This window comes from Pleurodeles waltl, chromosome 3_1 (genome assembly GCF_031143425.1).
Source record: "Pleurodeles waltl isolate 20211129_DDA chromosome 3_1, aPleWal1.hap1.20221129, whole genome shotgun sequence".
Lineage (NCBI taxonomy): Eukaryota > Metazoa > Chordata > Amphibia > Caudata > Salamandridae > Pleurodeles > Pleurodeles waltl.
The window spans coordinates 1,526,617,719-1,526,645,000 of record NC_090440.1 but is presented as its reverse complement, the minus strand read 5'-3'; the positions used below and the strand labels follow the sequence as shown (position 1 = coordinate 1,526,645,000).

Sequence of the window (27,282 nt, the reverse complement as noted above, 5' to 3'; positions counted from 1 at the left end):
GCACTTTGGTTTGTGGATTGCTATCTGTGGAGTGTGTGTCTGAATCACTGTGATGTCAGCCCCAGTCTCTGGCAGGTCGGTCTTAGTCTTTGGTAGGGCAAGCTCAATCTCTGGTGAGTGAATCTCAGTCTCTAATTTGGAAAACATAGACTGATTTGTGGCTCTCAGCCTCTGAAACTTCTGTTTCTTGTGGTTCTGTAGCATGGCTGCAACCTCGGGAGGGGATCATAGTCTCTGGTTTGTGGGTCCCTACCTTTTGTATGCCAGACTCTGGTGCGTGGGGCTCAGTCTCTGGAGAGGGCCTTGCTCTCAGTTTTAATCTCCAATAGATTAGTTTCAGAATGTGGTTAATGAGTCTTACTCTCTGGTTGGTGGGTCTCAGCCTTTGGTAGGTCCACCTCATTTATTTGGGTTATTCTCTGGTACGTGATCTGATGTGGTGCGCAGTCTCAGTGAGGCTTGCAGTCTCTGGTAGGTTAGTCTCTGAATCTGGTAGTTTGGTCTCAATCTATGACTGTGGGTCTCCACTATTGGTAGGTGACTGTCATCATTTGGTAGGATGAGCTACTTCTCTGGCAGTATCATCCTAGGCTCTAGTTTGTCATTCTTGGATTGTGGGGTGGTCTGAATTTTTAGTTTGTGCTTCTCAGTGTCTTAACGGTCAGTCTCAGTCTCAGTCTTTGGATTGTGGATCTTACCTTCTGGAGGATGGGCTTCAGTCTATGGTAGATCCATATAATTATCTAATAGGAAGGTCATATTTTCTAATTAGGGGGCCTGTAGTGTGAGCTACTGTGTCTTGCAAGGGCATTGGTCTCTGACTTGCTGGTTTTCTCTGCTCTTTGGTTTTGGCCCTATGCTTAGGATAGTCACAGTCTATGATTTCTGGAACTCAGTCTATGGACAGGGTCTCTGTGGGTAAACACCAATACATGTGGAAGTCAGTGTATTAAGCATTGAATTCTGCAAGCTTTTCACCATTTTGAGGTGAAAACCTGGTACGGGAGGTACTAACTTCACCTGATAAATACCCTGGCCAGCGGTGTTGTTATTTACTAGGAACAGTAGTCAAGTCAAGTTCAGCTTTATTTCGGTACAAAATACCATAAAAGCACAATTTACAAACACTTTGATAAATATAAGGATAAAAAAACAAGAATAAAATCCTCTAGATAATAATATTAAACGTCCAAGATGATATTATATGCCATAGGCAGAATCTAAGATAGGAGTAAAAATACAGAAATAAAAATACAATACCGTATATATAAATTTAAATGTGAAACCAAATCTTAAGAACATAGCCTCGTGGGGGAGACGGGTAGCTTGTCATCAATTTGATACTTCACATTCAGAAATGTATCTATAAAAAGGCTATACTATTGGGCTGCGACTCAGCGATCAATACTGTTTTAAACTTTGATACAATATTATGAGTTGCCCAACAGAGCTTTAACTCTAATATGCCAGATTGCCTCTAAACATGCCTCTAGAACCACATTGTCTGGTATGCCGTATCCAATGAATGGCCTTGGTAATTAGTGACGATCTGTCTTCACGTATATTATGAGATAATAAAGTTACCTTGCACATGTAAATTGGATAGCCACTATTGGGAGGTCTGAAAGGAATTTGCACAGTAGTAGAATCCCATGCCAATTTTGCACGGGAATTAATAGCAGGTAAAACACAAGAATGATCCTTGGTTCCAGATGGAATAGTGGGACTAGCATGGGATCCTCTATCACAGTAGGCCGACCAGACAGGAGGACTAGAGCGGCTCTCGTTCCTCACAATTCTTTGTTTTGAGGGGGGGAGGGTAGTGGGAATGGACTCTTCCTTGTAAATAGGTGTAAAATCCCTCATCAAGCTAATGGGACAAAGAGTGTTTAGTACTTCCACCATTATTTGTTTCAACTCCCTCACTTCTTCTTTTATGCCAGTGATAACAGAAACCATTTCCTCCCGGTAGAGGGCTGCAATGGATTGTTGACTTAAAAGTTGTGGACTTAGGATAGGTCTTCAAATGGGTAATCATGAGTTTACAATGGTGAGAAAAGATTTGTGCAGGGAATATAATAAACAATCACGCTACTTGGCGGAGCGATCTCTGCAATTAGATGTAAAGGACTGGTTCCCATAACCTTTGCATTTAAACCTTCGGCCTGAGCCGCAGGTGTCAACAAAACCTCACCATTCGGGGCAATATTTTCTTTATTAGGGAGTCTAGCCTTCAGGAAGAGAGAAAAGGAGACGTTTTTCGTCCCTTTCCGAGGATACTTCTCCTTTTTCATCAACAAAGATTCTACCTCTTCGATCAGAGTGTCTATTTCATTGGTTACGCCATTTGAGAGGGTATGTGGCGTTTGGTGGAGCTTAGGAATTTTAGCTTGCACTAAGCCCACTGTTGGACTTCCTTTTGCCTTACACTTCCCCATTCTCACGCTACAAGGTTATCTACAACACAACAGTGTCAATGCCAAGCAAGAATGAATCTCAGGATCAGTTCCTACCTCAGGGCCAAGAGGGGTGGCCCAGCCCGGCCTCAATCGGGCGCGGACGGGCCTGCCCTTGGCCCGCGCTTTGCCCGGGCATGGCCCGCGTGCGTCCCATGCTGTGGGAAAGCAAAAGCTTATCAAGGTAAAGTGCGAGGAAAACAATTAATTATAAAAATGTCCAACGTTTTTTAATGTTGAGCACAGTTTGCTCCACTGGCACCAATTACTCCATGGATCTGACAAAAAAGGGAATAAGGAAACCTGAAGAGAGGCAGGGCATCAGTAAATATATCACTGCTAGGATGGTGAACTGGTAATCTGGCAAATGTATGAGTGACACACTCAACCTCTTTCAGTGTTATACATTGACAGTAATGCAACGAGTTACATGTCCACCCACTGTAAGCTATTCTTTTACTGTACTAACATTAACTGCACTCTTACCCTACTCTTTCAATTGCATATTGAGTTCCCTTTTACATTTAATACACAGGCTATACAATGATACATGTTTATCCAATCCCCTATATTACATTAACTCAGTAATATGATTACCCTCTGCTTTCAAATATGCACCTTATAGTAATATCTGTTGTATGGCGATTTCTCTTCTTTCAACAATGCACTGGCTTTCTAAAATCATCACATGCATACCTACCCTCTTCTTTAATATATACTCTTGCTGTAATAAAAGACTTACACACTTACCGTTACGTTCAGCGGTTCTGGCAGTTGCCATTTGCTTCTTGACAGGATTGGGAGCGTAGTTGTTAAGATTACTGGCTGAGGAGAGCCTTTCCTTTGGTTTTCTTGGGTATAGAACAGGTTGGTCATCTCCCACGGTTGGAGAAGTTCTATCCAAGGGGTGTGGAAGGGAGAGCTAGGAAACAATATATGAACTGTGAATCATCATTAGAGTTGAAAGGCTAAACACGACTGCAGGAGGTAGGACCTTGACTGGTCCAGTCTGAGTTGCACCCCCTAGTCACTTTCTATAACACCACCCATGTTCCCTTAGAGGATCCTGCAGTTGTGAGAGTTCAATTGATGATTACAAATCAGTCCTTTTGTAAAGAGGACTGCTTCAGATGTGAGATCAATTCACAAATATCAACATGTTCTCTTAGAGAGTGAATTCTGCTGTACTTCAGAGAGTTTGCCCTCTTGGAGAGGATCCTGCTGCAACTGCAATAGTTCATTTTTCGAATAGAAATCTGACATTCTTGAGAGAAGATCCAGGTGCACTTGTGAGGGTTCAATTAATAAATCCCTGCTGTGAGCCGAATTACTGAAAGTGCCCCTGAAATACAACAGGTGTTTGCACCCAGCTCTTGCACTTCTGGGGCATGTTAGCATTATACAAATGGCTATACTCTTATGCTATAATGTGCTATAATATGAATCACACCAATGCACATTTTGAAGAGCACAATCCCAGTTGGGTGTTCCCTTACTTACACCAGGGAGTGGTCCCATGCAAATAAAGGAACACTTAGCCTTTGAGCTCGTGTTTTTTACATATATGGGTGCAGAGGCAAAAACCCGTCCGGAGGTGTGCTGACTGTGTGCCTCATTGAGGTGGCACACAGTCTTTGCGACTCCTGACGGCATTCCTTGGGGGCGGTGGCATAGAGGGTCGGCTGGTTTCCACAAGGCCCCCTCTTCAAACAGAAGACTGCTTAATGATACACACAGGAGTATGCAAACAAAGTTTAATTAAAATGCTACCTGTTTTTTTTTACACGTCTGTAGAGTGATTGAGAGACTTCTGATATTGTGAGAATACTTACCAGGTACAATCCAATTAGTTGAAGAATGTGGGGAGCCATTTGAAAGAGACCATGATAGATGTGATGTCCCTGAATTTTTAGGGGGGATAGAGGCACTCTGACTGATGTGTGAAAAACCCCTTTGGGAGGGGCTAATCTAATCTTCAGTGCAACAACGAGAAAACCATTTCCACAAAGTATTGTAGTCAACACGAATGCTTGCACAGCACATTTGGGTTACAGGGTTGATTCTCTTGAGTAGACGTAACTGAAGATGTGACTTATTCAACAATAGGCAGTGTTACATTTAGGCCAGGAGTGCAATTGCCCAATGTAAGGCTGAGGTCCTGATTGAAGCAGGAGTGATGAGTATGAATTCAGTTTTGTTTAGTTATACCTCATCTAAAAAGCTCCTGGAGCGTACTAGGAGAATCATCTGGATTTTTATTTTACACAAAGCACCTACTGGGCTTTGGTGTATCAAAACATAAACATAAGATAAAAACATGCAGTGGGTGAAACAGACAAGATTAAACATGGAAAACACTTTGGGAAACACTAATAACATAATTTAAGAGTAAAGTGATGGTAATGGGCCAGAAGGGAGAAAAAGGGTTGTGAGGTAGGCAAGCCCTGAGTTTGGCAGATGGTACTCCACCACAAATGTGATGGATATCCTGTCCACCTTATTATAAGTGCCATGGGATACTGTGCTCTTGTAATACGGCGGATGGATTATCTGTTATGTTTGTGGTAGTGTAACCCATCCGCCAAGCTCTAAATCAGGGCTATAGATGCAACTCTGCTATTCACAGGCATTCAATAATGAACAAGCGTCATATCCGTTGGTTAGGTGTTAAGAGTGTACCTTACAAAAGTTTTAAAAATTTAGATAATGATGCAGGCAACAGAGGTGTTAAAAAACTATTTTAGCAGCAATACTACCTAACATAGGTTAGGTTTAGTTACCTTAAGTAGGCCGCATTTAGAAGAGTGCTTGTCACTTTGCAGAAGAATGTATGTTTATTAGTTGTGCATAACATGCACATTTTCAAGTGTTTTATTTGTTCACACAAAAATTATTGAAATTCAGCTGTAAAGCATGCTGTCTGTCCTTGTGTGCAAATATAATTTACCTCTAGTTTCTTCGAGATAGTATTTATTCAGGCTGCAACATTTCAAGTTTGTAAGCTTAACTTCCATCGTTTTGAACATGCAGGAAAAAGTTCTTTGTTTTCCTGTGCAACAAATTATGTATTTGACATGTCAATGAAAATAATGTTCAAGTATGTGTTGTTTTGAAATTAAGATTGTGATTGGTGCTGTGCAAGTAAAGTTTTAGTGCTGTCCATTTACATAAAAAACATGCTATGCATTTGTGTGTTTTTGGTGTCCAGAACATTATACAATATGGCGTTTTTGTGAAAGAGCCAGACTTTACGTACTTGTCTAACTTTGCTAAACTTTCCAGGTCGAATTTTTCGCTTGTTGCTTAAAGAGGGCTAGAGGCTCATTTACTTTTCTGTACTTACTATGAATGACAGATGTGTTGTCCTTGTTTCATTTTTTAGAGGCACATGGGTTTGAGCATTATCATGATTTTGGCTTTATGCCAATTCTTTGGATTAGCTAGCTTTTGCTTTCTGTAGCAATACTATTATTTGAATAAATCTACAAAGACTGAGAACTGGAAAAGCCTTGTTGTGCAGGTTTCCTTGATGGGTTTGACTGAGCATTAAAGTTTGGAATTCTCCTTTTCCTGCCCATCGATTCTCCTTAAATAATTAAGGGAGAAGCATCATCAGAGGTAGGGGCAAACTAATATTTAGAAAACGCAGTCAGGCAGACACACATGTCAAGAGAGAAACAAAAAGGATGGAAGACAGAAACAAAAATATGGTGAATTTTCAGTGACAATTAACTAATACAGTATGGGTGTGCTGAGACTCAGATAATTTCATTCCAATATCAGTATAATAATACAACTTTTCTAGAATTAGAACCAAACACACTATATAAGTCCTAAACTTAACATCTTCTCTCTCTTTTAAATGTTCCTCCTGCAAAATAAGTATTCCTTATGGTTGTGGTAGTAGATCCTTTGTTAGTTTGGGAATTTGTAGTCTTGTCAAAGCTCTGGGCTGTCGTATAAAAGTGCTTAATACTGGTTCTGATTTGATACTGGTGTTCTATTTGGTGTGGGATAGCATATTTGGTTTGTTTATTATTAATTTATATAATAATATTAATTTTACAAGTCAAACTAACTCCAATTTCACCCAGCTTTTTTTATTTCTGTGACCATTCTATTGATGGGTCTCAGGGAGGAAAAGGGGACTAAATGTGATACTGACATGGGTTGTTGGTGCCAAGCTAGGTAGTGATTTCACCATCTATGACAAAAGCCTGTTTGTGAGGGGGACCTACTCCTCAAGGACAAGGTTGTTGGGGTTATTGTTTGTCTTTCCATATTTTTAAGTTTGGTTTGTGCAATGCTATGAAGCTCATAGATGCTTCTCGCAACATAACTACTTACACCTCTGGTGATCACCAGTCAGTGATCAATTATATATTAAATTCTAGACAACTTGTGCCAGGGGTTATTGGAGGAGCAATTGTACATAGTGGGTTTAGTGACCACAAGCCATTAACTATTGAGGTGGCAACCTCAGATAAGATACAGGCTTCTTTAAAGGGAGAGGAGAGTGATCTAGAGCTAAAAGATAATGGCAGAGGGTTTGACTGAAGGGGTAAATAAGGCTGGGATTTTGTCTTGGTTATATGTAGCACATCTGCCACTAATTGATTGCTGTTTACCACCCAATTTAGACTCTCCACAGACAGCTGTGGCATATGAAGAATTGGGCTGACTTACCAGATACCTTCAAATGAAACCAGCCAGATGATAGGTGGCTGGGTCCATTCTTGGTTTGAAGGTAGCTACAGAAAAGCTTGTGTCCAACGGCATTGGGCTATTTAGGCTGACCGTAGGGATCGTGTAGCTATTTCTAGGTATAGGAATGAGTATAAGTTAACTCTGAAGCAAAAGAGACTAAAACTTAAGTCTGATGCTTGGGCTAATTCAGTTGATGCCTGTAAGATGAAAGATGCCAAACATTTTTAGCATAGTACTGATGATCTTAGAGGGATGGAATTTGATTAAATTTCACTAGATGTAAATAGCCTGAATCAGTTGGTTAGCCACTTTAGCAAGATTTATATTTCTAGTGTGTCTAATAATGTGACCTGTGCATTTCTCCCTCCATTGTATCCACTGAATATTGAATTTTCCCTGGCAAAAGTAATTGAGGCTATCACTGTTAGTTCTGCTAATACAGCACCTAGCCCTGACGGGGTCCCAGTGGACCTATATAAATTTAATCTAGATCTTTAGGCCCCACTTAATACTAATTGTATTAACCAACCTTGAAAAACAAGTTTTCCACAGTCTTGGAAAGCATCTGTCATAATGCCATTTTTTAAAGAGGGGAAGTGGGATGACCCAAGGTGTTATTGGCCAATTGCCCTACTAGATTCTAAGGTCCAGATCATAGGGTGGATCATTCTTGACAGGCTGATCACCTGGATTAAGAACAGAGGAGTTCTTTCCAAACTGCAGGATGGGTTTCAAACTGGTTTGGGAACTTTGGAACAATGTCTCAATCTATATCTTGTGATCAGTAAATACACAATTGCCAAACAGGGATCTATTTTCAGAGCCTTTATGGGCTTTTCCTGTGCATTTGATTGTGTGGTGAGGTCCCTTTTGGGGACAACCTAGAGGTCTTGGGGGTTGATTAGGGCCTCCTGAGCTTTCGGCTGTTATTAGATACATGGAAAAAGGGGAGTGCACTGACTTGTTTAGTTTAAGGTGGGAGGGATGGTACACCAAGGGAGCACGGTTGCCACAGTACTCTTTTTATTATATGTAACAGGGTTGAAGGAGCCTTTGATGGATAAGCCAGTGTATGCCAGTCATAAAAAGACTCCTGTCCCAGCGCTAACTTACACAGATGATACGGTTCTGCTAACAAGCACGCCACAGGGGCTCAAAATCTTAATAGAGAGCCTCATTGAATTTATGTCTAATTTGAAGCTGAAGGTTAGTGCTAAATAAATCTCTTGACTTGTTGGGATCTTGGTCCCCATGCATTACTATGGCTAGAAAACATTTTGTGCACAGTGTTGGGTTTGTGGCCAATATAGCTTCTAGTATTGGTAAGAATCCCTTTGTCCATTTCTTAGAGGTGAATCAGAGGACGTGTATCCCAGTCTTATAATATGGACTAGGCTTATAGGGATTTTATGCTTCAGGATTTTATGCTTCAGGCCTATAGAAGATTACTTGATCTCCCGTCCAGCTCCTCTTATATATTGCATGAGGAACTGGGGCTTAAGTATGTTTTATAAATCTTACCCCTTTGATGTTGTGGTGCTTTGTCTACAGCAATCACCTGGCAGTGCTTAACAGAGAAATCATTGACAATTGCTTATCCTGTCCCAGAAGGCATCTCATTCCTTGGCTAGAATATATTAGAACGACATGCATCACCTTGGGCAAAACATCTATTTTTCTCCAAACTGGTGGGCCTGCTTAAAGACGAAAGACTGTGGGTAAAAAAAAAATCCTTGACTTTAAGGCAACAGTAGTCGTCAGAGTTAGTGAAAAATCAGATTAAGAATATATACTGATTCAAACCTTCCATGGAGTAGAGCCACATTTGGATTTCATATAACAGTCCTGGTGCAGGTTCCGTCTTACTAGATTTCAATTTGGAATTATTACATTATTTTTTTCCCCCTTGGGCATTCTGATTGTGCGTCTATTTTCCTTTGCCCATGTGATAAAGGCTCCCCACAAGGCCTGCTTCATTTTGCTTTTTTTGTGTGTATTTCATTCATGTTTTACCAAGCATTTTTTAAGTCCTGTTTTAAGAGGATTAGGTTTTGATAACTGTAAAGTCATCTTATATATTTGCAGAAATTGAGCACTCCATGTGATATGTAGTAATGTTTGTCTGTTTCTCAAAAATGCTTTAAATGTAAGGAATTAATTGGCTTTTTTAACTGTGTAAGATTGGGGAACTCATTATTTTTATGCATTTGGGGCTGTGTATGATATCGATTTTTTAACTCTTCTTACTGTCTTAATTTGTGTTTATTGTACTGTATCCTTTCATTATCATTGCATAATGTTAAAAAAAAGCTTATCGAATCAGAGTATTATCAGTTCATTGAGGCTGATGATTCTTGAGCCGGCTTGGGCTATGAGACCTGCTGATTTTATTCCTCTGAACCTCTGAAGGTTCTAAACCTGTTCTTTCTGACTTTAATCTCTTTCTTTATTCTTGCCTAGTTATTCTTAGCCCTAGGGGTTGTATTTGAAGCTGTTGGAACAAGATTCAAATACGGATAAATCAGGTGCTGCAACTGTTAAAGTTTCCAATGATCCATAAATACCCTCAGGAGGGGAGGCATGATGAGATGTTCTAAAGACTGGGTCCATTCATAGGTTGAATGTGGGTGGTAGTAGAATGGCTGATGGTTCTGAATTTTTATTTCCAGGTGGAACTGTTGGTGAATAACTCTGCTTTAAGAAAAAGACTATTTGAATGTGATACTTAGCATGTTTGTTAGTTTTCCTGGCCCCGTTGTCCAGTGGGTAGAGCTAGTACTTTAGACCTGTTTTACGACTTGTTTGATGGTACTGAGGTAACAGTGTGTCTGGAGCAGGGGTAATAATTTTTTGGGACTTGTCCTTCCATACTTCTTATGGTGATTGCTGTTTCAAAATACATGAGTCAGGTCTGACGGCAAGGACCAAGTATCTGACATGTTTAGCTTTAAAATTAATTTGGTCTAATTCATTAAAGTATAATCATGTTTGGAATTCTTAGAAGTGCCCCATAAACTATATGTTTGAGGTCAATTGATTTAAGTGTCACATGCATGTCTTTTGTTCGTTTTATCTGCAAAGAACTACTGACTAATCAGTATATTCATTCGTCCATCTGTAAGGGATTTTATATCACTGTCTTTGCTCTGATTGTTTTTCATTCACTTTTCTAGAGAATTCATTTTAACTATTCACTGTTAACAAGTCAGTACCAAACACAAAATAAACACTGCAGTTTAAGGTTATGGCACTAAAGTTAGCACAGTTTTAGGCTGGCTCACTAAGTTCGACTCTGGTGAGCCCGTATAGCCAAGGTACAAATGCACTGTGAATTTTCTCAGGCCAATCAAATATATATTTATAAATGTTCTAGCACATAAAAGAAGTACTTAAAAAAATTATAGAATAAACCAGTGATTTAAGTGGAATGGAAAATGATAGCAGGCCCCAAAAACAGGTGCAGCTAGAAGAGCGCCCATAAGAAGCCTTTACAAGAGGCATGTCCTATGAAAATAATACATGTAAAATATCATCCTGGGTTTGACAGATTCATGAATGCTTTACTGGATAAAGCATAATCAAAATCAACAGGAAGTTTCATTTACCAGTAAATATAGCATCGTTCTCCGCAGCCATAAGCAATAAACAATTGACAAGCTAATTTTAAAAAAGTGGCAGTACAATAATTATTCAGTTCCAATTAAATAATGCTCTAGGTCCTGGAACGCCAATGGTAAACAAGGACGTTTTGGTGGCGTTGCGTTGCAGCACTAGCATGTGGCAGGCAGGAAGGATGATGTTTTTTCTTAGTGAATGACAGAAAAAGTGGCCTCCTGGGGCTTGGATCAATGTCAATGTGTTTTTTATTTGCCAGGGCTCGGTCCAGACAGACTCTGGCTCACTTAGAGCACTGGATTAAATTAAGTTCAATGTTTCCAATTTCCTAAAAAACTGTACATTCTATAATAAAAATAAAAAATAATAAAAAAATGCCCCTTCACTGCAAAAAAAAAGTACAATGCTTCACCTAATATCATTATATATTTTTCTTAAAAATAGGTTGTCGTGTATAATATCATATACACAATTTAAGGCCAATAGGGCTACCTTACGTAGAGGGGAAGATGCGATCTTCAAGCTTCACTCCTTTCCACGTGTTTTTCACCAATCTGATTGGCAGACAGCTCAACTTAGGTAGAACTGTCCCACTTCAACAGCACTAAAAAATTAAATAAAATATTGAAATATTCTTATATTGTTCAGAACGGAACTTACAATCAGTTTCAACCCTTCTGCTTTTACATTTTATAGTCCGCATTAAAACTCAAATATTTTTTAAAGGGTTTTGAGGTTTCTTTTCTCTAGAGACTTTTATTTTAATAGTTTCAGTTCTTCTGCGTTGATGGAAGGTGTATCAGATACTATAATTACATTTTCTAGCAAACATGTGCCACATCAGGTATGGTTATATCGTTGTAGTTCAAGCTTTGAAGTGTAAACTAATTAGACCTAACTCTAACCTTACTAATTCTGTGGGTTGGCTTCGCTGGAAAAGCAATACATTTGTCTAAATAATTAATTCTTACTTTTCATGCATTTATGCAGATTCACAAATAATAGCCTGGAAATTAGAAAACTACAAAAAGAAGTTTACTTTAGAGCACTCAAGTCCAGTTCAAGGGTAGATTTGAAGAGATATTGAAAGCCACCAGTAATATTTTTTCTTGACATGTAACATTTCTTTTATGCTCTATACATTGTATTTCAGAAGCTAGCCTGACCCCAAAAAATATATAATGTCACTCAGCCAAGCTTTGTGTCATGTAAGTAGGCTGCCATTCAATGTCTTATGAGAGATTATAATCATAGGTCTGTGCATGATCATCTGCATAAAGTTTGATCACTAACTTTAAGGGTGAACTTTGTTGTAAATTAGGAAGCTGAAAAAAACATGAAAGAGCAGAACTGCAAAGAACTTCCAAAATGTGGGAATTCAGGTCGATCACAAAAATACTACAGAAAAAGGACGACCAACACGTGAATGGACCTTAGAAGAGAACATGTCCCTGCTAAATGCATGCTAGTGACTGAAAGAGTAAATCCAGATACACCCAGTGATTGCTTTGAAGTACAGATTGTCGGAGCACAACTGACGGAGAAAAACAGCAAAATGCTAGGAATTGCTTTCAGCACACAAGACTTTGAAATGCAAAATTTGCTACTAGCACTTAAATGATCAACAGGAACGGAAAGTGAATGTCCTGAATTTGACACTGGGCATCTGACACTGAAACAGAAAAGCAGGCGAAATAACTCTACAGAGAAAATAAATATATCAGCAGTGACTACTGCAGGAGTGGAAATTTTATCCATGATTTTACTAATTAATAATGTACTGATTATTGATGAACTAATATGTGAAAAACAGGTGACTTTTGTAAATGGTCACCATAATTCATTTTGTTTTCTACTTAGACTAATTCTAGAAAATTCGAAGTTATTTTCCATTGCTCAATGCTTACCTTAAAAGAATATGATTAATAGTTTATAGACGTGTAGACAGCTACCCCTAGCGAGGTTTTTGCATTATGTCTTTCAAGGTCGGATTTTTAGGTCATTCTTCGAGGTTGACTGTTCTATTGTTTAAAATTGTCACTAATGTGTGGTTTCTTCCTCGAGGATGGAAGCAGATGTTACTTTGCGAGACGTTTCTTCCTGAGAAGTAAAGTTTTGATGTGATGGAACAATGGAGCCACAGACAAGATGGAAGAGAAGAAGAAACTGTTACAATTGAGTTTAGTTAATGATGTCGTCAATTAACTTTTAGTTATCTAGTAGTTTTATTGGCTGAATGTGCAACACCCCATGTACTGACCAATCGTGAGCCTTGCAAAAATTTATATAATGTTCTGTCACCTGTTCTTGGGGGTTTGTTGGTTCTTCTCCTTGTTCTTCTGGGTTCCTTCGCGCGAATTGAGGGAGTTCTTAGTGGAGGTTCTTCTTGGGGAAGAGTCAGATTAGGGATGTGGGTTTAACTGTCGATGTAGACCAGACCCTATGAGACTTTCCTGATGGTGTCCCCTTTCTGAAGTAGACTGCATGTTGTTGTTCTATGGGTAATGTATGAAATTGTATTGTTATATGTGTCTTTTGTTTTACAGGTACCAGCTGCAACTTATAAATTCAGCGCTGCATAATGATAATATTTTTACTATAATCCGAGTTAGTATGGTTTTCTAAATTTGTGTTTCTAAATTCTTTTCACATGAAGCCCAACATGTTAATGCTAATTTGTGGTTAGTGAGGGAATATGCCTTTATATGCTCATGATTCATATTGACATTCTTTGATCTTTGCTCAGATGTATGTCATTTCATTGTTGCAAATATTGATGTTATCAATTTGTGTTAAAATACTTGAGATAATTTGATTACTTGTCTTGATTAAACTCAGATATATGACGTTTTAATCAGCCATTATTGATTCTATATGCTTATCATTTATGTTTAAGAGTTATTTTTGTGGCCTTAGCATTGTTAATATAGGGAAATACATTTATAATCCTTCTTAATAAACTGGTATGGTTATTGTGTAGTGATTAGATTATTGATTACTTGGTTGTCGGTGTTTATTATGATATTCATCATTGACATCCCCTCAAATATATGTTGTGTTGATCCATTGACCTAAGGCGCGAAATCCACTATTTAGTTTGAGATAATAGCTAGGATTTCTTGGCGCTGCAGCGCTACTATTTCAGTGCAGGCAAGTGAAACAAAAGACTCTACTGAAATGAAAGTCTACATTTGCAGAGATTCTTCAGCACGTTTTAAATGAAGTTGAGAAGACTAAAGTAGAAACTGGGGCCTTTCTCAGCAGATACCCCTGTGCCACTGCTCACTGTGCCACTGGAACCAGGCTACACCTGACTGAAAAACCCCAATCTGAGTGAACCCGGACTTGGGTTGCTTGTGTTGCGGTTCAGAGTGGACCTAGTCTGGCAGTTCGGGTCGGACTGTTACTTATGCAGAAGGGTCATAACTGATTTGCATACGGCTGGGTCCAAAATGTGGTGGCATGTAGGGCAAAAGAACGATGGATTGGAATGCCACCTTGAGCAATTGCCAGTTGTCAGACTTATGGCAAGCATTCCTCCTCTTCATGTTTTGTGTATCTGGGCAGAGTTTTTGTCTCCATTGCTGAACATTTCCTTTTACTTTTGCATTCAGAAAAGGTGAAAAAGAAAAGCTATTTCTGGTGTGCAAGGCTGCAATATATTCTTTAAACACACTTTCATTTTGTTACAGGATTTTATTACTTTTCCTATGCATTTCAATTTAAAAGTCTCTAAGTGTTAAGCATATGTTACATTTTCCGGATTTTTTTTGCTTTACTTCGTTTTTTTTCTCCAGTTTTTAAAGGAGTTTCAGAATTATTTAGTAGTTATGGTAATAATGAATATCCTTTTAAAGAGGCAGACCCTTATTTTAGTCCGGTTGACACAAAGTGATGATGAGCAGAACCAACCCTGAGACTAAGAACTTTCCACATTCCGCACAGGCGTAATGTGGTGCAAGGGGTTATAAATCTGGTGCAGCGATTTTGGCCTCTTTGGGCCGCATTAGTGTAAAAACTAATGTGGAGCAAGGAGGCGCTCTGAAATATGCCCCCTTGTTTCATTGTTAAAGGTAGAAATGAAATACAACTAGACTGGGTGAACTGTAGCATTAGAATCGATATGTGTTATTGTCATGAGACAGCTTTAGAGGAGGGGCTTTAAACACCTGAGGAGGCTCAATGAGACGTAAAGGCCTGTAATGTTATCTTAAGAGGGAACGTTTAAACATGTACAGGGAGATGGAGGCAAAGGGTTAGTGAGCTACGGAAAGAGTATTAGGGTGTACGAGAGGGAGAGGCTAAAAGGTGGACTAAATGGGTATGGCTTTGGGTGTAATGTACAGATGGAGTGAGCGAGGGCTGGCAAGAGAGATCAGAGTGACATAGGGAGTGAATGACGAGCATAGGGAATGAGAGACATAAGAATTGAGGGATACAGAGTGAGTGAAAGTGTGATGGGTAGCAGGGATGTAGCTTCCGTTGGTGCATTGGCACCGGGGTCCAGAGGCCTGAGAGGCCCACTGTGTCCTGGGTATTGCTGTGTTTTATAATTCAAACCACAGACATGGGCTCCATTTCCTTCCTTGCGCTAGGGCCGATGACACACTGGCTACGTTACAGAAGGGGAGTGAGTGGTGGAAATGGGCTGAGTACGGAGTGGCTTGGAAGTGAGGAAAGATTAGGAAGTGAGATGCCTATTAAGGCAGGAGGAAATAAGGATAAGCTAAAGTGATCAACAGAACATATGAAAGAGGGAATGGCAGTTCACTCTTTCATTAGCAGTTGATGGTGGCTCATGGCTTCACAGGTGCATGATAAAGTTGCAGAAGACGCTCTTTGCTGGCTTTAACTGCTTTCACAGCCAGCGACCATGATTACCTTCAGACAATCACCTCAGTTCTGGAGTTCCGAATGGCCCTCATGACCTGGCTGTTCGAATAAGCCTCTGGGACCTGCAAGTGCCTGGAAATGCTATCGGGTGATAAGCCGCACTTTATAAATCCTGATTAATTGATTGATTGATAAAGCATCTTTGATTTTCTGACTCTGCAGAAGATTTGTGCTCATTTGCTGGCATTTATTTCGTACACTGCGGCCAATGAGAGTTGGTCACAACTCTACTGCACTGACTTCTTTATAGATTAAAAAATTATAATTTACCAAAGCTGTGTACACTATAATGGGATTTCGCAAACATACGTATGCTGTTTGCGTAATAATTTTATTTGTTTTACTTAAGATGTACTTTCTTTTACTAGGACGGTTTTAAGCTTGAAACAGTTTTATATTTCCTTAATGAATTCAGTGTTTACTATGCTGTTGCGCTGTGTGCATCAGGATATACACATAATTACAGATGTTATGTTTTGCTACTCAAATTAGAATTGTCCTCCTATGGATGTGACTTTACTTAAACTGTGCTGTTTGGCTTACATTATATTGCTTTATTAATGATATGTTTGTATGAATGTGCTTCCACCAGAGGCAGAGCGCAATTGGCGCTGCACAGGGGTAAGGGTACGGAAGGCCTTGCAGGTGTAGAGAAAAAGAAGGCCTTGTGGTAGGTGACAACTGGGAGCGGGGAGCCTCACAACAGGCAGTCACCCCAGGGAAGGTAGGAGACAAAATGTTGGCAAAGAGCACATTGGAGGCACCGGGCTGGCTTGAGAGGGCACCAGCTGGGGCCCGTGGAATACTTACAAGGATTTTACATGACATGGGGCAGGGCTCAAAGCAGCAAGTAGAAGGGCAAGGGTCAGTAGGAACAATGGTGCAAAAGAAGACTGGAGACACACAGGTTCAAGGCACAGCTACTGCACTAGTCTCAGCCCTCCGTGAATAGAGTGATGAGGGAGACGATGCAGGAGATCCCTGTGGGAAGGAGAGTGGGTAGGAAGAAGATAGGGTGCAGGATTTTTGCATCAGACCCCCACAGAAGGTGTATGGAAAAGCAGGAAACGTGTCAGGGCTTAGGGATTTTGGGTGAGTAAGGTGTGGAGTACTCACTACAGAAGCAGAAATGGGAGTTGGCAGGGGAGGAGCGTACCAGCACACATGGCCTCTTTTCACCTTTACAGAAGGTAGGTGTCCAAGAGGGAGCGGACTCGGGGGAGCTTTGTGCAGCTTATGGGCTCCGAGAAGAAGAGAAGGCAGGGTCCCGGGCAGCTAGCTGGACTCCAGAGAGGGACATGCCGACAGAAGCAACGGAAAAAACAAGGGAAGCTTTCCCAGTGCTGCAAGATGGAGGGTTCAGCGCAACCTCCAATGTCACTGTGCTGGGGGGCGATGTCCTGCATCGGCAGAGTGGTATGGTGCTAGGACGCATTGCAGCAGGTGTAAATGGTAAAGTGGCAGGCTCTGGAAAGGCCACTGACCTTGGTACCAGGTAAGGTCAGAGTGCATTTAGATTATGCTGGCAAGATGGTATAAGTTGCGGGAGGCGGAGGAGCCTTCAGGCTGCGTTGCGGCCCGTCTGACAAAAGGTGTATATGTGCTGGACGCTGCGGTGGGAACTGACGAAGGGGGTAAACATGCAGTTTGGAGATAGAGGTGGGGAGGTCGAGAAAGTAAGTAAAGGATCAGGGCAAGGGTCAAGATTGGCAAGGAAAGGGCAAGTTGGACAAGGGACCGCCAAAGTAGCAGAAGTTGAGGGTAAAGATGAACCATGGGAAAGTAAAGAACTGAAGATAAAAAAACTCCCCTACATGGGGACGTCTAAACCTTTGGGGTCCACCTTATGTTGGCAACAAAGGGAAAGATATGGAAAGGGGAGCATGGAGAGAAGTTGAAGCTATTATACAGGGAACTACAAGCTATGGGAGGATCTAAAGAGGAAGAATATGTGCTGGCCCAAAGTATCGGTAATTATTTAAAACTGGAAGGCGGCCTTCCTTTTATATGCAAGCATTTGTTGTGAAAAATATCCTGAAAGGTCGGTTGCACTTTTCATATAAATGGAAGTTATTAGGAAGGTGCAGATAAATTACTGGGGCTTGGCCTGGGTCCAATATGATGAGGAGTTTCGAACGTAGTGGACCCAGAGGTGCAATGGGGGGAAATTGACACAGATTTATGGCAACATACTATGGGGCCAGCTAAGTTTCGGAAGACGATTTTTACAGCTAGTGGCCTTCCTATAGTGCATCCTATAGTGAACGCCGCACCCGGGGTGGGGTCAATGGCCACGAATGATAATGCTGTACCTGGGGACACAAGGGATTTTAACAAGGGTGCCTGTTCCCAGGAGGTCTGTAAATTTTGGCACGAATGCTCCAAGTGTTCGGGCAAACATACAGATGGGAGCATGCCTAGATTTTAACAAGGGCATCTGCTCCCATGAGTTCTGTAAATTTCAGCACGAATGCTCCAGATGTTCAGACAAACATGCCTTGGTCAACTGCTATTGGGCGGGGAACACATCTGGGGGAACAGCAGCAAGGTTGTGAGAGAAGACAGCAGATCAGCAGGTCAGGCAACTTCAGAGGAGGGAGAAGCGCTCAAGGCCCTGGGGGTAAAAGCTCTTACTCCGGTTAATCTGGATCGGCTCCTTTTTTGGCTTGGCGCTCACAATCAAGTGGTATTGGACAAACTGAGCAAGGAGGTTGGGAAGGGTCACATGGCAGGCCCTTTTTCAGATTGGCCGCAGGAAAAATGGATAATCTCACCCACTAGAGTGGACCCAAAGAAAGAGAAGGGCCAATTCCGCCTGATTCAGTATCTTTCTTGGCCAGAGGGTAATTCTGTGAATGATTTAATCCCTGAGGAGCAAGTGTTGGTGTCCTACGTCTCAGTGGATGTGGCAGTAGTTCTTGTGGAGGAGGTTGGACAGGGAGAGCTTATGGCAAAAAACAACATTAAGTCAGCTTTCTGTTTGCTGCCGGTACACCCTGGTGACTTTGAGGTGCTGGGTGTCCAGTTTGAAGTGAAGAGGTATGTGGATAAAGCTCTTTCTATTGGTTGTTCCATCTCGTTGATGGAATCAATGATTCACAAGTAAGCAAAGTATGAATGTTTATTTATGTACTAAACCCTAACTGCATGAATTTACTGATGTTATGTGATCTGGTTTGTTGGGACCTGGTTATGCCTAGCAGCAGAAGAAAATAATAAGAACTGGCAAAACCAACAGGTCTCTCTCCTTAGATACCTGTTGGCTCTGTCAGTGCCTTTTTGTTCAATGGTGTACATTGTACAGCATAAACAAAGGGAACACAAAATATGTGTGATAACAAGGTCATCTGAGGTAAGTGCACATGCATGATGACCGAGTGGAGGGAGTTAAAAACAGTATACGAGGAAGAGCAACCCAGGGAAGAGAAACACAGAAGCAAGCAAGAGGAACAGAGAGCACGGCATGGGAAGAGAGACAAAAGTGCGAGAGAGAGCCCCATCGAGCACAGGGAAGCACTTGGGTGAGAAAGAACAAGACAGAGCACGGGGAGGAGGACACAAGGGAGGCAATTACAAAACAGAAGCAAAAAAAGGTAGTTCCCTAAAATTGAGCAGTGGAAGGGCACAAGTAAAGAGATGATGCAGGATATCCCCTTTAGGGCACCAAAGAGGCTGGACTGAATCATTCAAGTATGAAGCTCATTAATTGACAGATTACCTTGCACTTTATAATTTGAAAATTAGTCTGACTGAGTAAAACACAGATTGTAGTCAAGATAGTGTTTATCCTTCGATCTATATGATAAAATAGCCACATATGGCAACATATATCAGGCACTGGGTGACTTGTAATCTCTATTGTGAGAGAGTTTGCGTATTCTGTGACACACAAGACTGGGGATCAGATCCAGTAGCAGGCACTAAACCGACGAGAAGGAATACATTGTTAATAAATATGTGTGCTTACAATGTTTTTTTGGATTATATGAGTAACTGTAATACATGTGGTTGAATGAGCTGATCAGGTCTGATAAGGGGGTGAGGTAAAATGTGAACAGGAGTGTGGGAGTGGGGAAAGGGTTAAGCCTTATGGGGCACCACAGTGAAGAGAGAGTGGGGTGAAGTGGATAATGGTATTGAAACTAGACTTTTCCTATCTTACGAAGTACAACAAGATCCATTTTAGGATATTTCTTTACATTTCAATCTTTTACATTCTCATGAGTAGACTATGATGATGAACAGTGTCAAGTGCTGCTTGTAGTTGCAAATGTTGTAGTACTGCTACTACAGTGTTGCTCTCTATTAACTTTAATTCCAAGTCGATGCAAGCGCTTATTCCTTGACTCTGCCTGGGCGGAGCCCACACTGTTGCTTCAAGAGTAGATAGTTCTCAACAAAGTTAGACATCTGAAAGAAAATCTTCTTTCAATTGGATTTCCTAGGAACAGGCGTTTGGTGATAGGTCTGAAGCCGGTCAGACTGAATAGCAAGTCACCTATAGAGATCTTTAGCAGAGCAGGGTCTGCTAGAAATCTGCACAATGATCTTGCCATTTACTCAGTTCAGTGCCAAAAGGTATTTTAAATGCATTTAGTTGCTGCTAGCTCTCAATAATTATGTTTTGCTGTTCCAATTCTTTGTAATTTGGATGTGTGCAGTTTTGCTGCTAATGTAGTCTAGTTCCTTTGTTTTGTTGGAAACCCCATTGGAGGCTTTGTCAAAGAAGGCTTGTCACTGTGATGTCTCAGTGATGGGGCATTCTGGATCGTGGATCACTGACGGAATCCTGTGTATTTTTTCCAAGTGATTTCTACATTGCACATTCATGCTGAATAGTGTAGTCTTTTTGCACTTTTTTTTAATGGACTTGTAAGACTTTATTTGGTGTAGTAGGAGGTTCTGTTGGTTTTGTTGTTTGCCTTTCTCCCTTTGTATGATTAGGCATCAGCTTCTATTTTCAGTTTTTGTATTGACAGAACGAAGGAGTCCTTTCACTGTATTTAGGGCCAGTGATTATCGTCATTGGATTTGTTTGACCAAGCCATTGTTAAGCCAGTGGTGGAACTCAGCCACTTTTGTTAGTTATTTTTGGGGTGTGATCTTGGTTGGTTAGGAGTTAATTACTTAAATGTTTAGTTTCTTTCCATGTTTATTGATACTATTGCTCTTTGTCTAGTGTTCTTTTTGTTGGGAGGTTGATACTGAAAGGGATGACTTGAGGGTTGCTCCAGATTATGGGCAAGTTTCCCCCTTATTGTGGCATGACCTGGGAAGGTGACGAATACATTTAAGGAGTGTGTCAGAGCCTGTCAACCTCATCGCAAATTGGTAGTCTATATATCAGGAAGAATGAGAAGAAGTAAGTAGGGGGAGACATTGACTATTTGTTGTATTTATTTGTATATGTGTTTTTGAAGACAACTGCCAGTTTGTCGTCTGACTTCTTGTGGCGGTATCAACATACGATTCTATATTCTAAAAGAAGGACCACCGGGCAGAATGGTGGAGGTTTACTGGTGAGTCCGTTTTCAGTTATGAAAAGCAGGCCTTAGAATGAGCCTAAGACCACATCGAGGTTATTAGGTGATTTTTGTTCATGCTTATGGAATGATGAATAGTTTCTGTGAGGCTGAAAAGTTGTTATTTGATGAAGGGCGAGCTTGGGAGTGGGGCAAAGATGCAAGTAGGGTTGATGTAAGGCCAGTACCAGGGCTGGGTGTGGATGAATGGTCAGTTGGTGTAAGGTGAGGGTAAGCTGTAAATTGGTTGCATAGCCTGGCTGCTTTTATGAGCAGTGGTTAAGAACAATGAGGAAGGATTGGCTAGGTGAATTATGATATTCTTAGGGCTTATAGAGGTTGCAGTAGTGGAGTGATGGAGTGGTCAGTAGAAGACGAGAGCTGAGAGGGAAGATCCAAAAGACCAGGAGAATAGGTGAAGGCCATATTGGTAACAGTGGTATGGATGTGGCTCAGGAGGGAAGGTTTGATCTGGAAAATGGACCATAAGCATAGCTCATTTTGTGTTTCACTCTGACATGTGATTTCATTGTGTTGGTCATTAGTGAGGTGCTTGGTCTCACCATCTGGGAAGTGTCACACTGGTTCATTGTCTTGTTTTATTAAATTAGAACGTCACTGTAGCCTTTTTGGTTTTTAATATGAATTTCTAGGTTTCTTTAATAAAAGCTAAGCTTTTGTTACCATACTTAACTACACCATTGTAAAGAAATGGCTCCCTGTTGCAGTTACCCCCCACTTTTTGCCTGATACTGATGCTGACTTGACTGAGAAGTGTGCTGGGACCCTGCTAACCAGGCCCCAGCACCAGTGTTCCTTCACCTAAAATGTACCATTGTATCCACAATTGGCACACCCTGGCATTCAGATAAGTCCCTTGTAACTGGTACTTCTAGTACCAAGGGCCCTGATGCCAAGAAAGGTCTCTAAGGGCTGCAGCATGTCTTATGCCACCCTAGAGACCCCTCACTCAGCACAGACACACTGCTTACAAGCCTGTGTGTGCTGGTGAGAACAAAATGAGTAAGTCGACATGGCACTCCCCTCAGGGTGCCATGCCAGCCTCTCACTGCCTATGCAGTATAGGTAAGACACCCCTCTAGCAGGCCTTACAGCCCTAAGGCAGGGTGCACTATACCATAGGTGAGGGTACCAGTGCATGAGCACTGTGCCCCTACAGTGTCTAAGCAAAACCTTAGACATTGTAAGTGCAGGGTAGCCATAAGAGTATATGGTCTGGGAGTCTGTTTTACACGAACTCCACAGCACCATAATGGCTACACTGAAAACTGGGAAGTTTGGTATCAAACTTCTCAGCACAATAAATGCACACTGATGCCAGTGTACATCTTATTGTAAAATACACCCCAGAGGGCACCTTAGAGGTGCCCCCTGAAACTTAACCGACTATCTGTGTAGGCTGACTAGTTTTAGCAGCCTGCCACAAACCGAGACATGTTGCTGGCCCCATGGGGAGAGTGCCTTTGTCACTCTGAGGCCAGTAACAAAGCCTGCACTGGGTGGAGATGCTAACACCTCTCCCAGGCAGGAATTGTCACACCTGGCGGTGAGCCTCAAAGGCTCACCTCCTTTGTGCCAACCCAGCAGGACACTCCAGCTAGTGGAGTTGCCCGCCCCCTCCGGCCAGGCCCCACTTTTGGCGGCAAGGCCGGAGAAAATAATGAGAAAAACAAGGAGGAGTCACTGGCCAGTCAGGACAGCCCCTAAGGTGTCCTGAGCTGAAGTGACTCTAACTTTTAGAAATCCTCCATCTTGCAGATGGGGGATTCCCCCAATAGGGTTAGGATTGTGTCCCCCTCCCCTTGGGAGGAGGCACAAAGAGGGTGTACCCACCCTCAGGGCTAGTAGCCATTGGCTACTAACCCCCCAGACCTAAACACGCCCTTAAATTTAGTATTTAAGGGCTACCCTGAACCCTAGAAAATTAGATTCCTGCAACTACAAGAAGAAGGACTGCCTAGCTGAAAAACCCTGCAGCGGAAGACCAGAAGACGACAACTGCCTTGGCTCCAGAAACTCACCGGCCTGTCTCCTGCCTTCCAAAGATCCTGCTCCAGCGACGCCTTCCAAAGGGACCAGCGACCTCGACATCCTCTGAGGACTGCCCCTGCTTCGAAAAGACAAGAAACTCCCGAGGACAGCGGACCTGCTCCAAGAAAAGCTGCAACTTTGTTTCCAGCAGCTTTAAAGAACCCTGCAAGCTCCCCGCAAGAAGCGTGAGACTTGCAACACTGCACCCGGCGACCCCGACTCGGCTGGTGGAGAACCGACACCTCAGGAGGGACCCCAGGACTACTCTGATACTGTGAGTACCAAAACCTGTCCCCCCTGAGCCCCCACAGCGCCGCCTGCAGAGGGAATCCCGAGGCTTCCCCTGACCGCGACTCTTTGAATCCTAAGTCCCGACACCTGGGAGAGACCCTGCACCCGCAGCCCCCAGGACCTGAAGGACCGGACTTTCACTGGAGAAGTGACCCCCAGGAGTCCCTCTCCCTTGACCAAGTGGAGGTTTCCCCGAGGAACCCCCCCCTTGCCTGCCTGCAGCGCTGAAGAGATCCCTAGATCTCCCATTGACTTCCATTACAAACCCGACGCTTGTTTCTACACTGCACCCGGCCGCCCCCGCGCTGCTGAGGGTGAAATTTCTGTGTGGACTTGTGTCCCCCCCGGTGCCCTACAAAACCCCCCTGGTCTGCCCTCCGAAGACGCGGGTACTTACCTGCAAGCAGACCGGAACCGGGGCACCCCCTTCTCTCCATTCTAGCCTATGTGTTTTGGGCACCACTTGGAACTCTGCACCTGACCGGCCCTGAGCTGCTGGTGTGGTGACTTTGGGGTTGCTCTGAACCCCCAACGGTGGGCTACCTTGGACCAAGAACTAAGCCCTGTAAGTGTCTTACTTACCTGGTTAACCTAACAAATACTTACCTCCCCTAGGAACTGTGAAAATTGCACTAAGTGTCCACTTTTAAAACAGCTATTTGTGAATAACTTGAAAAGTATACATGCAATTTTGATGATTTGAAGTTCCTAAAGTACTTACCTGCAATACCTTTCGAATGAGATATTACATGTAGAATTTGAACCTGTGGTTCTTAAAATAAACTAAGAAAAGATATTTTTCTATATAAAAACCTATTGGCTGGATTTGTCTCTGAGTGTGTGTACCTCATTTATTGTCTATGTGTATGTGCAACAAATGCTTAACACTACTCCTTGGATAAGCCTACTGCTCGACCACACTACCACAAAATAGAGCATTAGTATTATCTCTTTTTACCACTATTTTACCTCTAAGGGGAACCCTTGGACTCTGTGCATGCTATTCCTTACTTTGAAATAGCACATACAGAGCCAACTTCCTACATTGGTGGATCAGCGGTGGGGTACAAGACTTTGCATTTGCTGGACTACTCAGCCAATACCTGATCACACGACAAATTCCAAAATTGTCATTAGAAATTGATTTTTGCAATTTGAAAAGTTTTCTAAATTCTTAAAAGACCTGCTAGGGCCTTGTGTTAGATCCTGTTTAGCATTTCTTTTAGAGTTTAAAAGTTTGTAAAAGTTTGAATTAGATTCTAGAACCAGTTGTAGATTCTTAAAAAGTATTCCAACTTTTAGAAGCAAAATGTCTAGCACAGATGTGACTGTGGTGGAACTCGACACCACACCTTACCTCCATCTTAAGATGAGGGAGCTAAGGTCACTCTGTAAAATAAAGAAAATAACAATGGGCCCCAAACCTACCAAAATACAGCTCCAGGAGCTTTTGGCAGAGTTTGAAAAGGCCAACCCCTCTGAGGGTGGCAACTCAGAGGAAGAGGATAGTGACTTGGAGGAAAATTCCCCCCTACCAGTCCTATCTAGGGAGAACAGGGTCCCTCAAACCCTGACTCCAAAAATAATAGTCAGAGATGCTGGTTCCCTCACAGGAGAGACCAACACCTCTGAAATCACTGAGGATAACTCCAGTGAAGATGACCCCCTGTTAGCCAGGATGGTCAAAAGATTGGCTTTGGAAAAGCAGCTCCTAGCCATAGAAAGGGAAAGAAAAGAGATGGGCCTAGGTCCCATCGATGGTGGCAGCAACTTAAATAGGGTCAGAGATTCTCCTGACATCCTAAAAATCCCCAAAGGGATTGTAACAAAATATGAAGATGGTGATGACATCACCAAATGGTTCACAGCTTTTGAGAGGGCTTGTGTAACCAGAAAAGTAAACAGATCTCACTGGGGTGCTCTCCTTTGGGAAATGTTCAGTGGAAAGTGTAGGGATAGACTCCTCACACTCTCTGGAAAAGATGCAGAATCTTATGACCTCATGAAGGGTACCCTGATTGAGGGCTTTGGATTCTCCACTGAGGAGTATAGAATTAGATTCAGGGGGGCTCAAAAATCCTCGAGCCAGACCTGGGTTGATTTTGTAGACTACTCAGTAAAAACACTAGATGGTTGGTTAACTGGAAATGAAGTGTGTGACTATGTTGGGCTTTATAATTTGTTTATGAAAGAACACATTTTAAGTAACTGCTTCAATGAAAAGTTGCATCAGTATCTGGTAGACCTAGGTCCAATTTCTCCCCAAGAATTGGGAAAGAAGGCAGACCACTGGGTCAAGACTAGGGTAACCAAAACTTCCACTGGGGGTGACCAAAAGAAAGGGGTTACAAAAACTCCCCAGGAGAAAGTGGGTGACACTAGAAACAAAGAAAAAGAGTCCTCTGTAGGCCCCCAAAAAACAGAACAGGTGGGTGGGCCCCAAGACACAACCCAAAACAAAGGTGGGTACCAGGGTAAGAACTGGGATGCCACTAAGGCATGGTGCCACAACTGTAAACAGTCTGGGCACCACACCAAGGACACTTCTTGTCCCAAAAACAAACCCCAGAACAAAATTCCAGGGGTAACCAGTGTAGCCATGGGAGATGACTCCTCAGATGAGGAGGTCTTCATAGCCTTCAACTGGAAACAGGGCCCAACAGGTGAGTTGGAGATTCCAGAGGGAAGTAGACACTTCCACCACCTACTGGTGAATGGAATCCCAACCACTGCCCTGAGAGACACTTGTGCCAGTCACACTATTGTGCATGACAGGCTGGTGCTCTCGAACCAGTACATCCCAGGTGAGACTGCCAGGGTAAGAGTTAGCCTAGACAGGGTCACTAAGAGGCCTGTGGCTTTAGTGCCCATAGAAGTGGGTGGCACTCTTAGCTGGAGAAGGGTAGTAGTCAGTACAGACCTCCCCCTTGATTGTCTCCTTGGAAATGACTACCCAGAGGTTAGTCAGAGCCCAAGAGAGGAACTGGTCCAGTGCCAGTCCTCTCCCAAGGATTCTGGAAATCCTGCCTCTGCAGTAAATGCAAGCAGGCCCCAGAAGAAGAAGAAAAGAAAACAGAGTAGGAGGGGTGGACAACCTTTAGCCAAGGTTACAGCAAGCCAGGGAGATTCTGCTCCAGTAGGGGAGAACTCCAAAAATGGCCCTGATAAAGTCCAACCTGACCCACAAGAAGTCCTGGCTAGTCAGGCAACTGTTAAACCTGAGTGGGTGGCTCCTCAGCCAACAGAAGAAAGAGTGGAAGAAGGGTGTTTACTACAAGATGTGGTAACCCCCCACTCCAATACAGCAGACAGGCAACCTGAACCCAAAGAAGCCTGTAACTTAGCCCCTTCCCTTTTAGGTGAAGAGCTAAAGGTGTGGTTCTGGGCACTGACAGCTGTCAGTGGCCTCTGCTGGGTGTTAGCCTTTATGGCTGCACTATCCTTAGCATGGTGGTCTGACCCCATGCCAAATAGCAAGTTAGGCCCCCTGACCCTATTGGTCATGGTGGGGTTACTCCAGCTCTGGGTAACCTCTCTGGGTAAGCTAGGGGTGACCCTGGCCAAGATAAGGTTAGCAGAGGTGGACACCTCTAAGACCAAAATAGAAAGAATGGGTGGAGACATTGAAGAGGCAGACAAGAGGCAATTCAGACTAGGTCCTATCACTGTGGAAGTGGGTCAGTTCCCCAAAGGGAATGACCTGAACAGAAGGATGTAAGGCAGAGTAGGCCCTGCAACTAACCAGC

The 27,282-nt window shown here is 42.4% G+C and overlaps 1 protein-coding gene across 1 annotated transcript in view; it reads right to left on the bottom strand.

Moving 5' to 3' along the window:
* THEMIS2 (thymocyte selection associated family member 2) overlaps positions 1-27,282 on the bottom strand; it is a 263,194-nt gene that overhangs the window by 13,951 nt on the left and 221,961 nt on the right. Inside the window, exon 5 of the mRNA XM_069225106.1 lies at positions 3,207-3,378. Within this exon, the coding sequence (XP_069081207.1) occupies positions 3,207-3,378 (172 nt within the window). The remainder of the gene's footprint in view (positions 1-3,206; positions 3,379-27,282) is intronic.